General features: G+C 42.0%; 1 protein-coding gene across 1 annotated transcript in view; it reads left to right on the top strand.

Annotated features, from left to right (window-relative positions):
- Positions 1 to 1,909: 1,909 nt before the first annotated feature.
- plekha7b (pleckstrin homology domain containing, family A member 7b) overlaps positions 1,910 to 22,937 on the top strand; it is a gene marked incomplete at its 3' end in the record, with an annotated part of 142,727 nt that continues 121,699 nt past the window's right edge. Inside the window, exons 1-3 of the mRNA XM_079497735.1 lie at positions 1,910 to 2,040; positions 2,173 to 2,249; positions 2,358 to 2,415. Coding sequence (XP_079353861.1) covers positions 1,958 to 2,040; positions 2,173 to 2,249; positions 2,358 to 2,415 — 218 coding nt within the window. The 5' untranslated portion in view covers positions 1,910 to 1,957. The remainder of the gene's footprint in view (positions 2,041 to 2,172; positions 2,250 to 2,357; positions 2,416 to 22,937) is intronic.

Below are 22,937 nucleotides of genomic sequence, written 5' to 3'. Positions count from 1 at the left end.
TGTGTGATTTAATCTAATAATACCCAACCTAGATATTTGTGCACTGATTGATGTCAACCCATGAGATAATGTTTTAATCTGGTTGTTTGAATATTTTAAAGTTATGGGATGTGTTATTCAACATTTGTCCTTGGAGTTGCACATTGGATCACTCACCATGACCTGGTGAAATTGTCTCCATGTGTAACTATTTGTTCTGATCAGAACAGTGCTTCATAAACTATATGGGGGACATCCATCCATCCATCCATCTTCAACCGCTTATCCGTAGTCGGGTCGCGGGGGCAACAGCTCCACCAGAGTGCTCCAGACTTCCCTCTCCAGAGCAACATTAGTGACTTCCTCCTGGGGGGAGGAAGTCAGTGCCAGTGAGTCGATGTGTTTCCTCCAACTGCGCCTTGGTCTGCCCCGGGGTCTCCTCCCAGTGGGACGTGCGTAGAGGACCTCCCTAGGGAGACGCCCGAGAGGCATCCTAACCAGATGCCTGAACCACCTAAGCTGGCTCCTTTCCAGGCGAAGGAGCAGCGGTTCTATGGGGGACATGCAGAGACATAACAAAATAGGGAGGCAGGTGCGACATGTCCAATCAAGGTTTTGTCTACCTCAATAAGTTTGAGGTTGAACAAGAATCAACAAATCGTAGAGGATGGCCATAAATATTTACAATAAATTTGGTCCCAAATGATATGTAGTGTCTTGTGGAGACAATAATAATATAAAATATGCTCAAAAGAGCTTAACAAAAGAAATGTATAATGTTGTTTAATGCTGTCTGCTCGGTGTAGTGTGTTGGGATATATTTGTTCTACCAAAAATACTATATAATACACTATAGGCAACATGATAACACCCATAGTTGCCCTTAGTACACAGTAGCCTACTGTACAACTCTGGTATTTGCGGAGATGGAATTCTCTCTCAAAACTGCTCGTAAAATGCTGCATCAGCAACAACAATAGCATGTGATGGAAACCAGGAAATACCAAAAGCTATTGGTTCCTGTCTTTTGTGTGCTAATGAGTGATACAGCTACTTATGGCACTGTGACATTGTGCTTTGCCTGCCTACACCATCAAGCAAAATTTATGGGCAGCCTCACAAAATTGGGCAGGTCAGCTGTTTGATGCAGTGTAAGCATTATTGTAATGTGTCATGGTTGGGAAGGCACTCTGTCCTCAAGGTCTTGACTGCAGTGATGTGAAGCCCATAGTTCAATAAACTCTATAACAAGCCTACTACTTGTACACAGATGCTACAATCTGTGGCTTATCCCAATGGTTATTATATTTGTTCAATGATTTATTTTTTCACGCTTCTTAACTGCTCAACTGTGATTCATATTTAGCTGTTCTTTTCTAAATGCCCTCAGATATATATTCCTTTCACTTACTTAGAGCCCAATAATCATATTCCCAGATCAAAAATGTTATGATAAAATCATGAATCAAAGTCATATGGTTTTCGCAAAAAAAGCAACATTGTGCAGCAACTTAATTAGGGTTAGACACATTTCTCAGGAACCAGGGATCTCCTACAGACCTACAATGTTATCAAGTGTAGTCTGATGTATCCATGTCACACGACCATTGTCCCTGGAATGCGTTAAACTTCAAGGAACAGTGCCTTAATTCAATGCATTCCTGCAGGGCTAGGCTACACCCCGTTTGCCGCACTGGGGCTGGTGAATGGTGATGTTGAGGAGCTGTAGTAGATAGATGTCAGAGCTAGTTTGAAGCAGCGCAACCTAATGTGTGCTGCCTGCTGCCTGCATGGGAACGAACGAAACACTCGGATTGTGCTGTTTTCCTCGGCTGATAGTGGAACAAAAACGCTGTGTCGAAGTTTGCTCTTGCTTCCCCTTTAAAACTATGCAGCCCTAGCGGCGGGGCAGTGTTCGGTTCCCTGGAAAGTCTGCGGAGGGACAATGAATGTAAGCTACTGAGCTACAGACGGGATCATGGCGGCACCTCTCGCGCGGGACACTCTACCTGACCACTGGTCGTACGGAGTTTGCAGAGATGGCAGAGTCTTCTTTATTGAGTGAGCTTCTTGGTTTTGTGTTTGTTTTGTTTGTTTTCGTGATGTTATGTTGCACGACGTTTGTCATAACAAAAGCGTACGGCGTGAAATTTGCCTTAATCTTTCGTTCAGTAACAGGTGTCTTTCTTGCAGTGATAAAAGTCATACCACTACTTGGCTACATCCTCGCACTGGTGAACCTGTCAACTCCGGACACATGATAAGATCAGGTACGCGCACAGCAGGGTCATATCTGATTCTGGATTTACATTGAAGTTTTCTGCAGTCCTACTCCTACCTGTGTTCTTCTCTCTAGCATGTTTGTGTTCTTGTTGTAGATTTACCCAGAGGGTGGGAAGAAGGCTTCACGGACGAGGGGGCCAGCCACTTCATCAAGTGAGTCGCGTTTCATTTGAGAAATCCCAAAGCAGTCTTGTCAGTGTTTTTGTGCATTCTCAAGTCAAGTGTCCGAGTGACTGACTGTGCGTGCTTGTACGCGTGGATGTGTGTAGTATGCGTGCTTATTATATGGCTATTATGATGGCATCCCTTCTACGACACGTCTCATTCCCTGCATCATCAGGCTGCATGACATGTGTGCAGTAGGCTACTGCTGCATCCAAACTCATTTTGGTGCTGCCTGAAGGCTGCAACAGACTGTGTATTGAAGTAAAACCTGCAATGACACACACACACACACACACACACACACACACACACACACACACACACACACACACACACACACACACACACACACACACACACACACACACACACACACACACATTTATGGCCACACAACTAACTTACTCTTGTTTTGCCTGCATGTTTTAGCAAGGAATTGACTTTGTCAGTCAGTCAGGACAGTAGGAAAAAGCAATTGAAATTCAGCTCACATCCTCCTTGCAGGACATCTACTCTCTCCATTAGATAGCAGTATTAGTGTTTGAGTAGCCTATGTGTGGGTGTGGGGGGCACAGAAAATGAGAAGCTGTACTTGAAAGGGGGCAGGAGAGTTATTTAACTGTGTGGCCGTATGGTGACAGAGATGTATAGCGTGATTACATTCTTCAAGCAGAGGGGACAGAATTCCCAAAGTCACACGTTTCGGCACAGTACTATTGAGGGGGAAAAGAAGAAGAAGAGAAAACGCCTACGAATGTCCCTTTCAGCAATATGGCTTACCTGAGCTTTTAGTATAGAGAACACATGCAAGCACAGTGAGCACTGTGATTTTGTTTCAGTTATTTGTTTAAATGTAATCTGCATTACTGCTCTCTAAAATGTACATTTTACATCCCATGTTATTATATGCTAAGCATAAAAAGAAATTCCCCCAAAATCATTTAGACATTTTAAAAATGTAAAACAAAACAATGCCGATCTACAAACTCACAATACATCGCTATGTGTTTGAGTTGGTATGGAGGGCCAGGCGATTTTCACTATTCAACAAGTAAGGCCTAAGTGGCTAAATTAACGTAATGTTACAGACAGTGCAGGGATATGTTCCTTTTAGTATTTGTTAGGAGTCAGACTCAGGCCTGTAGCTATTTGTTGATAATAACAGCTGGATTGCTGTGAGACAAACCCAAGAGCAGCTAACAAATCACATTAAAAACCCAGCTGATAAATCAGGCTAATCATGACAAATGGCAAAGCTACTGTAAAACAAAGTGGAGGCATAAATTCTGGATCATTGTGTATTAGTAGCTACAGCAACTCTTCCCTGGCTGGTTTTGTTTTGTTATCCCTCTACCCACTGTCCCATTGAGACTGCTTTTAGTGCCCCATTTGTCCAAGACAGAAGGCCTGTATCGAGGGTTGTAGTGGTTGATATTGACAGTTCGTAATAAGAGGGCATTGCTCACAGAGATACAAGCTGCACTGCGGAAACACAGAGCTTACAGATGTGAATTTAACCCATTCAAACCGGGAAAGCATCCGATCTGTGTCTTTTTTTATTTTAGCTATAGCAACATAAGTTTTTCAGAAGGTTTAGGTTTAGAACAGTGGTTCTCGAAAATGCCAGATATACAAGCTCACAGCTTGTAAAGCTGAATATTTTTTTAACATTTTTGAAAAATCTTGAAAGTGCATTTTGGGGATCCATGGCAGAAGTTGGCACAAAAAAGTTTGAGAAGTACTGATTTAGAAGGCATTTGTAGAATCGACCTCAGGTCTGTCCTGGATTTTAAATGAAAATGTAGATAAAATAATAACACCTTAATAACTTGTATTATCATATTATAAAATGGTGCATTAAAAGGATTAAAAGGACTCTCAGCACCGCTCCTGTACTCAACAATTTTAAACAAAAATCTTGAACCAGAAAACTGACATAAAAAAGATGTTGGATAAGATTTACAGTAAAAGAGAACATCAAATAATGTCAGAAATGTGTTAGTGTCACTGACATGTTTGTGTGTTGAATGAAAGGGGACCTTGTCTCTTCTGGCTCTGCCGTGGGAGAAAAGAGAATGACCTGACAGACAGTGCGAGTAGGAGATATATGTTAGCCTAAATGTCAAGGCAGTTAAATCAGTTGAACGATTGTTGTCCAAATGACTTGCTGGAAGGATCCTGTTTAGGTTCCGTTCTCTGCCTGCCGTCTGTGCCTTTGTTAGTTTTGTCTTTGCTGTTTTCACATTAGAAGGTGAAGGTGAAGGCAGATGTCAGGTATCTAGGCTAATGTTTAATTTATACTTAGTAACGTGCCAGGGTCACGCACCAAAAATGTCAAGAATAGCGGCTCACAGTCGCAACGTGTCACCATGGCATGCAGTATAAATCAGACTTAACGGCAAAGACATGCAAGTCAATGGTCTCCTACCATTCAGTGCACTTAAGTTTATCTTCAGCCCAACTTATACACAGCAAAATGTACAATGAACCGTTACGGTTCCATTTTTACACTCTTGAACACCTGATGGACATTGAGTGAGATAAAAGAGTTCAATGACAATCTTGCAGAAGATTGTGTAGAAATAATCCCAGTGTTCATTTATTTCCAACAAATCTGGTAATTATCTGGTCACAGATCTCAAATGAAGGCTTTTACTCAAGCATATTTTGATTATGATTTTTGTCATTAAATAAATTATTATTTCAGCATGGCTTCTGTAGAAAAGTCTGGAAGAGCACCTGTGTGTGTCAGTGGCTAATCTCACAAACTACTGTACTGATAAGTACCACATTTCTTGTGCATGCTGCCAGTAGACCAATTCACTAAATCCCAAATTTTACATTTATTCTGAAAGTCTATGGAGAGGCAAATAACTTCATATTTAGTCAATATGATCTCACATCGATATGATGTCACGGCTCACTGTGTCAATATCACATCATATCAGAATAAAATCAGTGTAACATTTACTGGTGTTTATTGCAGTGTAAATAAGTGGGTGAAATTCATTTTATGCTAGATCCAGCATTCATAGTTTTAGGATAAGATCTGATGGTAGCTGGGTGGAAAATGTTCAGAAATCTTGTGGTCTTGCCCTTGATGCTGTGGTAGAGCTCCTTTCCTGGACGTGGTGGTAGCGGTGTGTGAACAGAATCAGATTGTGGCTGGAGTGGTGAAGGTCCCTGATGATACAGTGTGTTTGACTACCCACTACGGTATTTCTCAAACAGTGAGCGAAGGAAGCTCACCTCCAACTCTGTGTTAGGCCGTCCACAGTCTCCTCACCACTCTCTGTGGGGTTTCCGTTTTTGGCGGTACAGTTCCTCTAGCAGGCCCCTAGGGGACACAGCCTGTCAGAACAAGAGACCTAACATCAGAAATCCACATGGAAACTACGTATTTTTCTTTATCACAGACAATCATTTAAGGACACAGGAATCCAAATTAGTCATTGGCTTCCTACCCAATTCAGTGAAATTATAAGTTTAACTTGAGCTCAAGTTAGTGAAATACTGAGTGCTCATTTAATTTGCAGTGAAACTGGACTGGTAAGGGTTCACTTCATTTTAATTAACCGATAGATATGATTCCCTGTGGACATGGCGTGGGAATAAAAAAGAACTATCAGTGCATTTACATGAATCAGAGGAAACAAAATAAAAAAAACATTGAACCCTTGAATAAACTACAGCACCTGAATGGTTAGATGACTTTGTACAATATGTGACTGTGGGTGTCCCTGTTGTGTATTAATAGCTTTGTGGAAGAGTTGATGCTACTGTAGTCGTGAGATGAGCATGGCCTTTTTATTACAACTTTCACCGACATCCTTTCATTTCTGCTTATGTAGCTGTTTATTATTTCCAGATAATAGCATGCTGCCAGCCTCTCATTGTGGACACTCCCTCTCAGCAGTTTATTTGATTTATTGGAGGAAAGTTGATGCCAGGTCTTCAATATTTTCCCCATGTGTGTTTACTGTAGATGGTCATTGAATGCAAAGTCCACCTGGCTATTCCCTCCAGCACTCAGCTAATTATGTTATGATAGGACATAGTGACACAGAGCTGCTTTATTGCTACCATGGTCTTTTGTAAACATACATTTATTTGACCAATATGAGGAAGAGAAACCTTGTAGCCAATATCCCATCAAGACTAAATACTCCTGGAATTCATCCACTTCTGCCATCTACCACCACCAGCAGACCATGTATTGTACTTTTCTGTTCTTGTCTTTGCAGACTGTCAATAAAGTATTCAATCAATCAATCTGAAGGATCTGCATAAGATTTATGATATTGAAGGATGAAGGCTTTGTCATGTGATTTATTTTAAAATCAGAATGGTTTTCTTTTTTAATATATTCATTAGTCCATTTAGTCAATTCCTTTGACATTTTGCCAAGACGAGAGTACAGCAGATTATCTTAACAATAATGGTCAAACAAACTGTAGGAAACAGGCACAACACATACAATACACTATGAGAGAGAGGTATGATGTTTGTGTGCAATTATGTTCTGCTCCATTATCCTGTTATTTAGACAATTATATTCAAGAAGTTGATTGGCTGGCAGAAATTAAATTGGAATTATGTCTGGGGGATATGATGATAACTGGGATAAGGCTCAATGGTGTGATTAATAGATATGATGTGCAGCTTTTGTTAGTTTATTTTTAAATGGTGCAACCACTTCATTAAGTACCTTTGTGTGTCTGTGGGTGGGTGGCTGGCTGGGTGGCTGGCTGGCTGGCTGGCTGGCTGGGTGGCTGGCTGGGTCTGTCCGAACACAAAAACAACCAAGTGTCACTGTTGCGCAGCCTATAACACACAGTCAGGGTGTGATTTTGATATATTCCTATATTCAGCTAATGGTGTTGATTTTCCTCTTACACAAACATTAAATTCCCATTGACAATGAATGGAGAATTTCACGTCATAGTGTCTGAGCAAATTGGCTTAGTGTATAATTTGTCCTACACAAAGATGAAATTCCCATTGACAATGAATGGACAATTTTACATACACAGGTGTGATTTTTGAGTGGTGCAAACTGCAAACCACTCCAACAACTGGCTTTGTTAATACCTGTGTGTGTGTGTTTGTGTACCTGTCCCTCAAAAGAATGAGCATGGTTACTATGGTCACTGACATTACGTCAGACCACAGCTGATCAGGCTATATAAGACCTTGCACCACTCAGTTCACACGGGTGTGATTTTTTGGTTTATAATGAGGCATTAGCCTATTTCCATGCAGGCTACTGAAATCTTGCATGCAACAGAGTAGCCTTAATTTATGCCAAGAAGCCAACAGCCTCATCTGCTGACAGGTTATGCATTAAAATGTAAAAGTTGTTTAGACTTACTAGACTAGTAAATGGTAATCAATGTAGCCTACTGTTGTCAATAACCTGTAGTTCAACGGCAAGTTTGATCATTTGTTTGATTTCCTTTAGGTAAACTAAGCCAATAACAACGTGTTTAGTTGATGGGTCTCCATATAGGGCCAGGCACCGTCTGATCAGGTATGGCTTTAAGTACTGCGAGTGCGGACGGGTGCAGTTTTCCAAAACAGGACCTGTGCAGGACTCTGCTTGGGTTATTGTGTGTTGCTAGAGGGACCAACAAGGGAAGGATTGTTGAGACTGTGATGCTGTCAATCTCCTATTCATTTTAGCTTTACAGTTTATTCGAGGGATGACTTCCGCACACCCGGTTCAATTTTATAGCAGGTGCGTATAGGTCCTGGCAGTACAGCAAACGTTATGAGGAAGGAGGAGAGACCCGCACACCGCCACTTGCTGGTTCAAGAACTTTATTTCAGAGTCATAGCAACGTTGCTATGACTCTTTAAAATAAAGTTCTTGAACCAGCAAGTGGTGGTGTGCGGGTCTCTCCTCCTTCCTCATAAAGCTTTACAGTTTACACAGTAAAATGTATAAAATTACCACTAAAATAGTAATGTAGTGGTCATTTCAAATTACCACTGAGGACTTTGCTCTGGCTGTAGGCTGGAGACCTGAACTGAACCTTGAAGGCACTCAACAAGTTTCATGTCAATCCGACCATTTTGTGTGCAAGTGGACTTTCTGGCCCAATAGTGGCGCTATAGTCATCACTAATCACCAAATCTATATATTACTATTAATAGTTTATGTTAAAACCTATATAATTATTTAGATTAAACAAGAGATACACAAGCTTAAAACATGCATTGCTTGCAAGTCAACACATTGTAAGCTTGTAGATCTGCTATTTTCGCCTAGCATTCGCCCCAGAATAGGGATGCTAGCGTTCATGTGATTAAGAGAAAAAGAAAGCGAGAAAAGGTGGTAAATCAAGGACAGCGACAGCAAAATTCACAGCAGAATCAGTTGAACTGTGTGCAAGCCTGTGTTCCAGAATCCAGACTGTGTTCCTCATGTTTGAGCCTGTGTTCCAGACTGTATTCATATGATTGTCTCCACCAGCCGAGTGTTTTGCACTCCGTCCGTCCGTCCGTCCGTCCGTCCGTCCGTGTGTGTGTGTGTGTGTGTGTGTGTGTGTGTGTGTGTGTGTGTGTGTGTGTGTCTGTGGACAGCTAATCTCTGGCACCATTGGCTTGACTGCAGCCACACTCACACACTATATATTACTATTAATAGTTTATGTTAAAACCTGTATAATTATTTAGATTAAACAAGAGATACACAAGCTTAAAACATGCATTGCTTGCAAGTCAACACATTGTAAGCTTGTAGATCTGCTATTTTCGCCTAGCATTCGCCCCAGAATAGGGATGCTAGCGTTCATGTGATTAAGAGAAAAAGAAAGCGAGAAAAGGTGGTAAATCAAGGACAGCGACAGCAAAATTCACAGCAGAATCAGTTGAACTGTGTGCAAGCCTGTGTTCCAGAATCCAGACTGTGTTCCTCATGTTTGAGCCTGTGTTCCAGACTGTATTCATATGATTGTCTCCACCAGCCGAGTGTTTTGCACTCCGTCCGTCCGTCCGTCCGTCCGTCCGTCCGTCCGTCCGTGTGTGTGTGTGTGTGTGTGTGTGTGTGTGTGTGTGTGTGTGTGTGTGTGTCTGTGGACAGCTAATCTCTGGCACCATTGGCTTGACTGCAGCCACACTCTGCACACACACTCCCTGGATGCCAGAGCTGAACCTCTGCCCCAAATTATCCACTCATTGGCCTGTTATAGCGCCACAAGGAGGCTGCTATAACAGACATATAACACATATTTTGACAGTACACCTACAGATTTTGTCCTAACATCACGCAAATTGGTAAACAGTCTCTCTATAGCCATTAAACAAAACAGGTCTTTGAGACTTTTCAGACTCCATCCTGATTGGCTAAGATTGGCTTCCAAAGTTCGCAGGAGTGCTCCGTTTCGAACAAAATGCCGGCAAATAATGAACATGTGTGATTTCCGTGAAATCTTGCATGCACATTCCCACTAGGACGAGGAAGAAATGCCACTTGAAAATGTTCAACTCAGCCTCATGGTGGCGCTATAATTGGCCGATTCGTGTTTTTACCTATAACTGTCAAACCTTGTATGCACACTCCCTAGAGGCCAAGGAAAACCCTTTGCCTGGAATTTGTCACATCTGCTCTTTATAGCCACCAGGAGGCCGACATATGTAAAACACATTTTGTTATATTACTCCTTCAGATTTTATGCAAATTTCACACAAATAGGTACACATGATCTCTACAGTCATGTGATTGAGACGGGTTTGTTGTCTCCACCAGGCCGAAGGCATGGGGAGAGAGTATGTTTTGCACTCCGTCCGTGTGTCCGTCCGTCCGTCCGTCTGTGTACAGCTAATCTCCGGCACCGTTAACCCGGTCGATGCCAAATTTTGCACACACACTCCCTGGATGCCAACGATGAACCTCTGCCCCAAATCTTCCAGAACGGCCTGTTAAAGCGCCACCAGGAGGCCGGCTTTTGAAAAACATTTTTTTTGATAATACTCGTCCAGATTCTGTCCAAAAATCCCGCAAATCGTTACACACTATCTCTATAGTCATGTGTTCAAGACGGATCTATCCGATATTTCATATTCCATCCTAATTGTCTAACATTGGCTTTCAAAGTTTGCAGGATTGGCCCGTTTTGAACAAAAAGCCTCAAATCATGAACGCATTATGCAATCCGCCTATCTCACAGAATTTCCCCGCCCCCCTTAATACGCCCCCTTTCGGGGTTAGTGGTGATAGCGTGACGTCACTCCATAGACGCTACATGTTAACAGAGGTAATTTAAGAAGTCTACAACTTTTGTTTTCTCAAGGTAAGGTTTGTTCTATCTGTTCGAGCTGATTTACCATCTTGTTTGCTTCATAATAATATTGGTCTGTCACATTTTTACATTAGAAAATGTACTTAGATTCTCCAGAGAAAAAAACGTGTAAATGCTAATGTTAAAGACACCACTATTTACCGGAAGTGGGCGTGGAAAGCGGGCTGTGAGATAGACTTTCCTACTAGGCTGAGGAATATATCCCACCCTTTTCACATTGGCCTGTTATAGCACCACCAACAGGTGGATTTTTGCAAAACACATTTTTGGAACAAAATGCCTCAAATCATCCAATTGCCATCCAAGGGGTAAGAAGAAATGGCACCCTTTTCACATTGGCCTATTATAGCGCCACCAGGAGGCCACAACCTGATCTGCCCTGGTGGAGACCTGTGGCCCGAGGGGTACTTTGCTAGTTTGATTTCTCATCCTGAATGGCTAAGATTGGCTTACAAAGTTTTCAGGAGTACCCCGTTTTGTACAAAATGCCGCAACTCATCCGATTGCTGTGAAACTGTGCACGCATATTCCCACTAGGCTGAGGAAAAAATTAACATTTTTCATCAGCCTCATGGTGGCGCTATAACAGGCCGAGTCACGTTACATATAACGGCGTAAAACGTTGTATGCACACTCCCTACAGCCCAAGGAAAAACATCTGGCCTGCATTTTTCAATTCCGCCTTTTTGACCACCACCACTTTTTTATATTAGTCCTTCAGATTTCATCCAAATATCAATCCTGGTGGAGACCTGTGCCCTGAGGGGCACTTCTTCTAGTTTCACTGTGTTTTAGTCTGTATTCCAGAATGTGATGATGATGATGATGATTTCCGAAACGGTTGGCTGCACTTCCCTGGTTTCCCACAGTATAAGTGTTTGCCAACTGTAGCCAATTCTCTGGCACTACTAAATCTCACGCATTTCATTATAACCCATCCATTCCATTGCATGCCCATTTTGATATGGGAGAGATGAATGCTCTTTAAGTGGCCGCCAGGATTAATTAATCTATTTATCGCGCATTGCCAAGGTTTTTCCCCTTTCAACCCTTATTTTGACAGCGCCTGCTGTCGGCCGTTGAAAAACCTTGTTTTCACCAGAAACGACATTCATTGCGCCGACTTGGAGATACAGGCCATTGAAAGCAGCACATAGAGTGCAAGTGGATGTGCGCGCATCTTCAAAATGGCCATGGCCACTGTCCCACTTTACACTATGAATGGGAGAGAGCTATCGTTTCGATCCGATCATAACATGGATTAAAGAATATAAATCCTAGAAAACGTAGGCTACGCTGTTGGCGGGCTGCCAGACAAAAGTAATTCTACGCTTTCTACGCTTCTGGCTGGTTGTGCACAGAACTAGTTGTTTTCCCAGTCCCCTCACCCCCTCCCCACCTGAGCAAGTGGATAGCTGGTACAGCTGACGTGCATCAGAAATGTGCAACTCTATAGCTCCCTTAGGACATCAGGAATAAATCAGTTACAATGGAGTCCTGTTGAAACACAGTTCGCATTGTTGTATGAGCTTGCAATGCTGTGGGACGAGAGAAAAGTGTTGGATATCCATGTCACCAAAAACCCACACAGACTCCACCAAACACTAGATTTCATATTCATATCCCCGTGCTGCCTTTGCTCTTCTGGGATGATAATGTTGCTCCATCAATCCTTTATTATTCTCTCAGATCTCAGTGGAGTGTTTACTTACCCCGCCCTCTCTTTCTAATTGGCATTATCCGCCAAAGGCAGAACAAGTTAATTATCAGGGACATTTTTCATGAGTTTGGAAATATGAAACATGACAGATTAAAGGTGGCTACTATAGCCCAGTTTCCCTACAGGCTCTTAGCTCGAGGCTTGTCTAATGAAGTGCTCTGTTTCTAAAGACAGAGCATATTCAGTCATGATGACTGCGTGCAGAACCAAACTGGTCAAGTCAGATGGTGCTACAAACCAACATTGTGATCCTATAACTGACCTAATGCACTTTCATTTCCTTTCATTTCCTTGATCCTTTTAATGTGAGAGGTGTTCATGTTGATTGCTGGGTTATTTTCCTTCTCTACTAGGATACTGTAGGTCCTTGAATCAGCTTCAGAATTTCATTAATCTAGTAAAGCACCTATTATTAAAGCAAAGTTACATTTCAATAGTTGCACTGTTGCACTGATTAGAAATTGATAATCCAAAATAATCTCTGCATAGCACAGTGAAACTGGTTTCAAAGTCACTTTTTAGCCATTACAAACTATTGTAATGAAAACGTCAACTTCTTGTGTGTGTATTAATATTTGAATAAAGAATTACATCCAGCCTGGATCCGTAGATCCGGATTGGAACCAAATCTTCAAATAGTAAAATGAACAGGAAGTTGACATTTTTAAAACAAAAACAAGAGAGAGGGAAAAAAAGAAGCTGTGTCGGGTTTTGTAATTTAATACATTGTCAGAAATGAATCCCCTTTGTTGTCTCTTCCAGGCCCTATCGTGCACCCTGCACTATCCCTTGGCACTTTGCGCTATCCATTAACTATGCACAATGTAGCTGGCGCTGCCCCTAAACGATATTGTGCGGCAGCCAGCCTTACATTATGCAGACTGCCTTATTTGCACCTGGAGCTGGAGGTGTGTGGTTGATGGAGGTGTGGTTGATGGACGTGTAGTTGCGCTATCCATGAAATTGCTATCGTGCCCACATGTGTATGGAAAAGCGCAATGCGGATCCTCAGACCACCCACCCATCCATTTGGTTGTTTACAAGAGCGTTCCTGGAACTGGAAATATCGGCTGCAGAGGCATGCAAAATTCGGGTGCGGTCATCAAGTATTTTTGTTCTTTCTGTCACCCTCTCTCAGCGCAGCACACTTTCACATTGTCCCCCTCTGGCCAAAAATATCTGATTTAAAAGCTCAATGCATCGCTGCTATGTGTGAGTGATAATGCTGTTTTAAAATATTATTAAACTTTATTCCAAGGCACTCAATGTCGGCAAAGGAACGCCCCTTGCACAAGGCTAAATCCTAAAATAGTGGGTAGCGTGGCTGGGGCGCAAGATAGGCCCCCACGTTTACGCTCCTGTGTGTCTGTGTGTCCGCCTGTGTGTGTGCATGAAAATTTGTATGCACCCACTCCTTGTAGGCAAGAGAAGAACCTCTACCCCAGAGTTTTCAAGTCTGCCCCATAGTGGCGGTACCAGTAAGACACCTTCGCCTAAGTGACAGCAGACTGCTGGGCAAGCGCTGGCGCTTTGGCATGGTGGGTTAGATCAACATATGGAATTAATTCTGTACTGGCCATATATGGAGCGTGCTTTGAGTGTACAGGGTTTGATGTGGTCAGATCAACATATGGAATGTCAGAACAGGTCAGCTCCATATAAGGAGATCTAAGGGTGGCAGTGGGGGCAGAGTCTTGAGTGTACAGGGTTTGATGAGGGCCCAGTTAGGCCCGGGCCTTAATTTTCGGAAGGATCAACATATGGAATGTCAGAACAGGTCAGCTCCATATATGGAGATCTAAGGGTTTGAGGTTTGAGGTCAGATGTACAGTAGAGTTGCTGTCCAATATTGACATCAGGGATCTCCATATATGGGCATTCCCATATTAATGATATCATCCCTGATGATGTCACGTGATGTCACGAGGCCTGGGGTGACGGACCAACCAACTGACGGGAAATGCACGTTTTCATAGTAATGGCTGGGACCTATCTATGGAGACAGATTTGATGTATTCACCACCTCAGCATTGAATGTTTTCACAGACACACGCACGCACGCACGCACGCACGCACGCACGCACGCACGCACGCACGCACGCACGCACGCACGCACGACATAATTATACTGTACTCCACCAGCAGGGGAAAGGAGGAGAATGTATGGTAGAAAATTGATTCGTTCTTCATCAATTCTGTGTAATGAGAACTTGAAAATCAGGGGATGTGTTACACACGTGTGCAGACAGGTACACTGTATTCGCATACACACGCACACGCACACGCACAGACAGTCACACACAGTCACACACACACACACACACACACACACACACACACACACACACACACACACACACACACACACACACACACACACACATAATGACTTATATTAAGGGCCTTGGATATGACATTTAATTTAATCCTCAGTGTCACAAAAGCGTATTATACTAGTGTGATAGGCCTTACGTACATCAGTCTAGTCTGCATGCTGAGCACTGCATGTAAGACAGTTTTGACTGTATTGGATTTGCTAAGCAACCACATGTTTGCACCAAGGACAATGTGAGGGAGGGTTGATTCGGCATCAGATACTTCTGTGTCAAGTGATAAAGGAGAGTCATAAGACACATGTCAGTGAATACTAATCAGAAAGCTCTCTTGCCCCAGCCAGTGGACAGACTGGAGAACTGTTAGTCATACTACAAGTACTGTAGTATCTTGAAGAGATACTTGTAAATGTCTGCTTACTCCTGCTGGCTTTTTATGTGTGGCTAATATATTTTTTCCTTTGGTTTCATTATTTCATTTTCACTTAGGCCTACCTTACTTTATGAGACATCCTAATTTAAAAAAATCACACCCGTGTGAAGTATATTAAAGTCTAACTCATGTTGATTAGGTGATGTAATGGTGATGTAGAACAAACGGTGCCAACACAAGCATTAAATTCTCTTTATTTATTGGCATTTAATGTTTGTGTTAGGGACAAGATGACATACATTTTCCCTTCATTGTCGATGGTGTTTTAAAAACAAACATTGAACTAAAAACAAACATCTGGGCTACTGGTTCTCTTGATGTTTGTAGGACATGTCGCTTGAATTGACTTTTTTTTTTTCACTTAATTTTTATTGAAGAAAGAACACAAAAAACCAAAAACCAAAAGACAAGACAGGAAAAAAAGAACAAAAAAGAAAACAAAAACAAAAAAACAAAAGATATTTCACTTAAAAAAAAGAAAAGAAAAAATTAATGGAAAAATCACGGCCCCCTCACACACTAGAATGTTATTCTGAAGGGTGTCCATTACGTTTTTAATTAATTTTTTAAAATATTTATTTTAATGTTTATTTTATTTGAAAGTGAAATATCCATTTAACTGACCTGGCCTTGCTCTGTTTATTTTTCCACTTTTATCTGGTGTCCCTATTTCGGGCATGTCATTAGAAGCACACTTAAACTAGTGGGGGAAAAAATGCAGATCTACAAGCTACATTACGCATAGCATCACAAGCTAATCTATTTTCGCTATACGTCGTACAGTGTGACAAAAATATATAGCTTAATGCTCACACATGCTCACTTTTCTGAGCTTTTGTTTAACCCATTCTAGACGGGAACCCCTTTTGGTGTTTTAACTAAGCATTATGTTATACTTTAGCTATTGAAAAATAGCAGATCTACAAGCTCATAGCGCGCCACCGAGTGGCGCGCTATGAGCTTGTAGGTCTGCTATTTTTGAAAAATCGTAAAAATGCGGCACAAATCTTTCTCTGGCTAGCTGTTTGTTGACGCAGTGATATGACCTTCAGCTGACTTGAAGTATTCTGACTGAGACATATAGGCACTGGTAGATATTCCCTCTGCTGCTTTCATGTCTGCTGCGTGTCCTCACACAACACATTATATGTACTGTTACTGTAGGGCTTGTCATTTTTGTTGTGAAGCTTCAAAGGTTGTTTTCCGTTCTGTTTTGGTCCCTTTGTCATCAGGATAAACTCCAGGGTCAGCTGTGAATTCTACCAAACCATCTGACATAACAGTGTTCCGCGGCAGTGTTTAGTTCCTTCCACAGCAAGGTCGATCATGGTGACACTTCATCATGTGGTGGAACTTCAGCTTGCGCTGATTGATCATGATCTGGCCGTATCAGCCCTAGGCCTCATAACTGTTATCTGGCTGGTATAGCTTATCACCCGCTCAGTCCTTCTATCCTTCCACTCTTCTCACACAGGTTATACAGTAGCTTTTATCACTCTCTTCATCCAGGACAAATGAAGAAGGCTGGGTATGTGACAAAATGCTTTATTGCAAAAAAAATTTGCTATACAAAACTTTGTCTCTTATGACAGAAATAGAATAGCAGATACAGAGATCTCCATATATGGGCACAAACGGGACACAGGTGGTTAAAACGGGTGCTATATGACAACGGGTATTGCATACTAGGCTCCCAACTTGCATTGTTCCCAAGTAGGCCGGTGGCCGAAGGGCACAGGTCTAGTATATCAAACATCTCCTGTCTCCCCAAACCCAAGGATATCAAATGTAGATAGATAGATGAATGCAGGATGAATGAATATATAAAATACATTACATAAATAGAATGCAGCTAAATCTACAGTATAAGTTAAATGAATTGATTGATTGATTGATTGATTGATTGATTGAAATATTTATTAACAGTTTGCAGAATTACAGTACATTTCGAGCACAAACTCAATACAAAGGGCAGTATTATGCGTGTCTTAAGTACCAAGTCTTATGACTTAACTTAAGACCTGGAGGCGTGGTCAATGCTGTTTGGCCACTCAGAATAGCCAAATGGCATTGATCACGCCTCCAGGTCTTAAGTTAAGTAATAAGACCTGGTACTTAAGACACGCATAATACTGCCCAAAGGCTGTTAACTGTGAGTGGACGGCCCAATTAAGCATTACACTTGTTTACAACAGGGTCCACCATGTTCAATTCATCAAAACATTTAGAGACGTACAAATAGACACTTCTATATAGACAAAGAACAGAACAGGAATTCATCATAATGGAGGTAAAAAGGGAAAAGAAACATATACAGTGAGGGAAAAAAAGGAGGGGCGGTGGGGGGGGGGGATTCAGATTTTACGGGGGCCAGTTTCGAATTGCGGCCGTCCGTAGGTGCCCTTTGAGAGCGGTTTTGAAGGAGTCAAGGGATTTGCATGTCTTAATGACTGTTGGTAGGGCGTTCCACATTTTGGTGGCATAGGAGCGAAAATTATTTAGTCCCTTGTTTCTGCCGAATCTGGGTTGAACATGGTTCGTTGCACTCCCTCTGGTGTTGTGGGTGTGAATTTACAAATTCTAAGTAGAAAAACATAACACAGTTAGAAAACACCACTATAACTTCATCAATATAAATTAGCCAGTCTCCCGAAGAAATATGTCCCCTGTCCCTTCCTGTAAAGACAGTCTGTGTTTTCTGACCAGTCCAGTTTGTAGTCAAGCTGCACCCCAAGTACTTTTATGTCTCTACCACCTCAACCGGGGAGGGAGGAGTATAGTACGAAGGCTCAACGTCCTCCTGGTGGGGGCTTCAGTGGAGTGGGGGAGTCAGTAGTCAACGTCCTCCCGGTGGGGGCTTCAGTGGAGTGGGGGAGTCAGTAGGATACAACACGTCCTCCCGGTGGGGGCTTCAGTGGAGTGGGGGAGTCAGTAGGATACAACACGTCCTCCCGGTGGGGGCTTCAGTGGAGTGGGGGAGTCAGTAGTCAACGTCTTCCCGGTGGGGGCTTCAGTGGAGTGGGGGAGTCAGTAGTCAACGTCCTCCTGGTGGGGGCTTCAGTGGAGTGGGGGACGTCCTCAACGTCCTCCCGGTGGGGGCTTCAGTGGAGTGGGGGAGTCAGTAGGATACAACACGTCCTCCCGGGTGGAGGCTTCAGTGGAGTGGGGGAGTCAGTAGGATACAACACGTCCTCCCGGTGGGGGCTTCAGTGGAGTGGGGGAGTCAGTAGGATACAACACGTCCTCCTGGTGGGGGCTTCAGTGGAGTGGGGGAGTCAGTAGGATACAACACCTCCTCCCGGTGGGGGCTTCAGTGGAGTGGGGGAGTCAGTAGGATACAACACATCCTCCCGGTGGGGGCTTCAGTGGAGTGGGGGAGTCAGTAGGAATGTAGGATACAACAGCAGTGACAACAACACAGAAATGTATGTGGGGAGGAATCAATTGCCATAACGATTAAATTGGGGAGAAAAAAGCAACCAAAACTGACCGAGACTGAACTTCATCCATTTCTTCATCATCTTCATCTGCTTCTGAAATTCATTGTCTCTATCCTCATCATGTTCCTCTTAATGTTCTCATAGTCATCTAGAGATGCTCCGATAATCGGCAATTTAATCTGGAGAAACCTATAATATTTTGCATTTTTGTGACCGGCCTAAACATTCTCCCCTTTCTCCCCACCCACAGGAACAGTTTTGACTTGGGTTTTGACATATAATAATTTTGGAAATATCCAAATTCGCTCCTTACGCACAAGATCGGTATCGGACCTATCGGTATCGGCCGATCATGAGAAAAACAATCGGGATCGGTCCCAAAAAACCTGCTCGGAGCCCTTCTACTGTGCTTGGACCCTGTTAATTGCTGCCTGTGACTATATTTACTATTACGTTGTATTATTAAGTAGTACAAGCAAGGGTGTAGATCTCATTACAACATCATGGTAGGGGGGGGGACCTCAGACTTTTCAAAGAATTTTCAAAATCGCTCACTGCATAAAAAAAGGAATAAAAAAATGCATTGTATTTGGCTGCAAACACAGAGGCAGCCTTTTCCATTTGGAAACCCGTTTAAGAAACCAATTTGTAGCACAATGTTCTCTTTTGACACATAATTACATATATGTGCCCTATAATCACAGTGTATACAGTAGATCCCTTACTCTTAAGCACCATGGACAGCAACACCATGGGCAGCAAATTACTATGATATACTTTAGACAAAAAAAATACAGCAGGCATTGTTTTTCTTTTTTATAAGATGGACATTAACAATAAATCACCTGGTGTGTGTGTGTGTGTGTGTCCCTCTCTCTGTCTCATGCAGGAATGTGAATGTAGTGTAGGCAGTGAAAATCCAACACTTACATTTCAAATAGGAATTATGTGCGGGCATTTACAAGTCAGAGGGCATGCGTTGTATGCGCATGCTGCAATGCATTTTGTATTATAACATTGTTGTACATGGTTGTGTATCAATCACAGTGATTGATACATAATGTTTAAGGTTGCAATATTAAAATACATACTTACTGTATAAGATAAAAGCCATATGACCCACGTGCAAAAAGCATTGTGTGTTTAAAAAGTATGAATGATTTAAAAAGTGAAGTCGGATTACATAATATTTTTTCAAGTACTCCATTTATTTGGAAGTAATTAATGGGGGAAACAACTTCATGTCTTCATGAGTTGGATAGGACTTCCAAGAAAAGTATATTAGTGAATCAAAAACACAAGATACATAAAACATAAAAAGGTAGGTCACTGTTGCTTAAAGGACCACTTCACCACTTTTCAACTTCTCTTCCTATAATTGGTCCTACTCCTAACTAATGTTCATGATAAAATACCACCATTTTTTTCTACTCAGTCTGTGTCTCATAGGAAGGCTGTGGGCAGTTCAGAAACCCGTCCACCAGTGACATCATCGATGGTGAATCCAAGCTAATAGAAACGGCAGGCTTTCTTTTCCTGAAAAGTTGCAATGCAAAAGTTGAAGCCATCGTTCTCACGATAATAAAAATCTAAATATATTTTAAAACAAATCTTGTTTACAAAAAAATCTGCCTAATGATGATGTCACTGGTGGACGCGTGTCCGAACTGCCCAAAGCCCTCCTATGAGACACAGACTGAGTAGGAAAAAATGGTGGTGTTTTATCATGAACATTAGTGAGGACCAATTATATGAAGAGATGTTGAAAAGTGGTGAAGTGGTCCTTTATAAACCTTTCCTGAATTAGCCTTCAGATCGATTGCAAGGCTATTCCATGCGTTAATAATTAAAGTAATTAAGTAATTCATTAAATGTAATATTAATTAAAGACAGGAGTCCATGGACCTGAGTGATCTACCTGTAATATATCTTGGCAGCATGCAGTAATATTCTCTGGTCCAGTGCCATGAATGAATAATAATTAAAAAAAACATACCAATGAGCTTATAAAGGGTTTGGCTCTGCAAGAGTACATACTGTATGACGGCCAAATTCAACAACCGCGGGGCAAATCATCACAAAACTTGCAGGATATGTACTTTAATTCATATTTATTAAAAGATAGTTTCCATGGATCTGAGTCTGCTACCTGGAGTATATCTTGGCAGCATGTCAGTACTCTGGTACAATGCCATGAATGAATTTGAAAAAACCCATCAACGAATCTTGATGAAATTTTCCACAAGAGAGTTTGATTGATTGATGAATTTATTAACAGATTGGAGAATTACAGTACATTTCATGCACAACTCAATAAAAAATCACACCCGTGTGAACTGAGTGGTGCAAGGTCTTATATAGCCTGATCAGCTGTGGTCTGACATAATGTCAGTGACCATAGTAACCATGCTCATTTTTTTGGTACGAACACGTGTACACGGGTACAAAGCCAGTTGTTGGAGTAAAAAATCACACCCGTGTGAACTGAGTGGTGTAAGGTCTTATATAGACTGATCAGCTGTGGTCTGACATAATGTCTGACGTAATGAAATCACACCCGTGTGAACTGGGTGACCATAGCAACCATGCTAATTTTTTGGTACGAACAGACAGACAGACAGACAGACACGTAAACTAACAAAGCCAGTTGTAGGAGTGGTTTACACCACTCAAAAACTGTTAACTGTGGTCGACACCATAAAGTATTAAACTTGCTTACAATAGGGCCCACCATGTTCAATTCATCATAACATACAAATATACTCTTCTATATAGTCAAAAATCACACCCGTGTGAACTGAGTGGTGTAAGGTCTTATATAGCCTGATCAGCTGTGGTCTGACGTAATGTCTGACGTAATGAAATCACACCCGGGTGAACTGGGTGACCGTAGCAACCATGCTAATTTTTTGGTACGAACAGACAGACAGACACGTAAACTAACAAAGCCAGTCGTAGGAGTGGTTTACACCACTCAAAAACAGGAAATCATCATAGAGGAGGTAGAAAGGGGAAAAAACAAACATACAGTGAGGGGGAAAAAGAGGTGGGTGGGGGATTCAGGTTTTACGGGGGCCAGTTTCCAATTGCAGCCGTTCGTAGGTGACCTTTGAGAGCGGTTTTGAAGGAGTCAAGGGATTCGCATGTCTTAAGTGTTCTTTATCGTCATTAATGCATGCCTGTGATGCTGCAGGAACTGCAGATAAGATAAGATATTCGCCAATTTTTTTTTTAATGACAGATGTAGACTCTACGACCACAAATGTCCCAAGAAACTAGCTAGCCTATAGCCGCCGAATCTGCTGCGCTCTGGGAGAACAGAGCAGGTGTTTGCTTTGTTTTGATTAGGTGTTCCAATATTGTGGTTTAAGCACGGCTATAGAAAGGTGTTTCAACCTACAGTATCAGATTGCTTCCTCGAACGACCTGTTGTATAATATCTATTATTAAACTGGAAGTTAAAACAGAAATGATGTGGCTGCTCTTTCTGGTTCTGATCAATATATTTGGATGAATCTCCTTGACTAGAATTGAAGACATTTACTGCCATTGCTGTCTTCCTGTCATCTTTTGTGTGGCCTTGCTGAAGCTCTTATTGCAGCTCTATTTATTGTGTGTTGTGTTATTTAGTGTGTCAAGTTCAAGGTGCAGAGCAAGGCAATGACAGCCCATTTATTGTGACAAGACTTCTTGATGATTCTCTTTGAAACAGTTGCCAACTTGCTAGTGGTGTGTTAAACTATTTGGAAAGCTTTCTCTCTATCTCTCTCTAACTGCCATGGATCTATAACGACGCAGCTGCAACACAGTATTGTTTACTTTTTAATTAGGGTAATTAGGATTTGTTGTTAAATTGTTTAGTTTTTTTGTCAGTTTTAATTAAGGGACCAAGCCCGCCCAAAGGGACGTTTGTCCCTTATTAAGGGACCAATGTTTTTGTCTGTTTTTAAGTGGTGCAACCACTTCATTAAGGAGCTATGTGTGTCTGTCCCTGGCTGGTTCCCTGGGTCCCTGGCTGGGTCTGTCCAAGCACGAAAATAGCGTTTGGTTTGTTTTCACAACCAAGTGTCACTGTTGCGCAGCCTAACACACACACACACACACACACACACACACACACACACACACACACACACACACACACACACACACACACACACACACACACACACACACACACACACACACACACACACACACACAACTGTATATACAGTATGATGATTTCGGGTGTGACAGTAGTCACAGTACAGTACAGTACAGTACAGTACAGTACAGTAC

This window comes from Electrona antarctica (assembly GCF_951216825.1).
Source record: "Electrona antarctica genome assembly, chromosome: 3".
NCBI classification, from domain to species: Eukaryota; Metazoa; Chordata; class Actinopteri; order Myctophiformes; family Myctophidae; genus Electrona; species Electrona antarctica.
The sequence above is the reverse complement of the archived record's forward strand: the minus strand, read 5'-3'. Positions and strand labels throughout refer to the sequence as shown.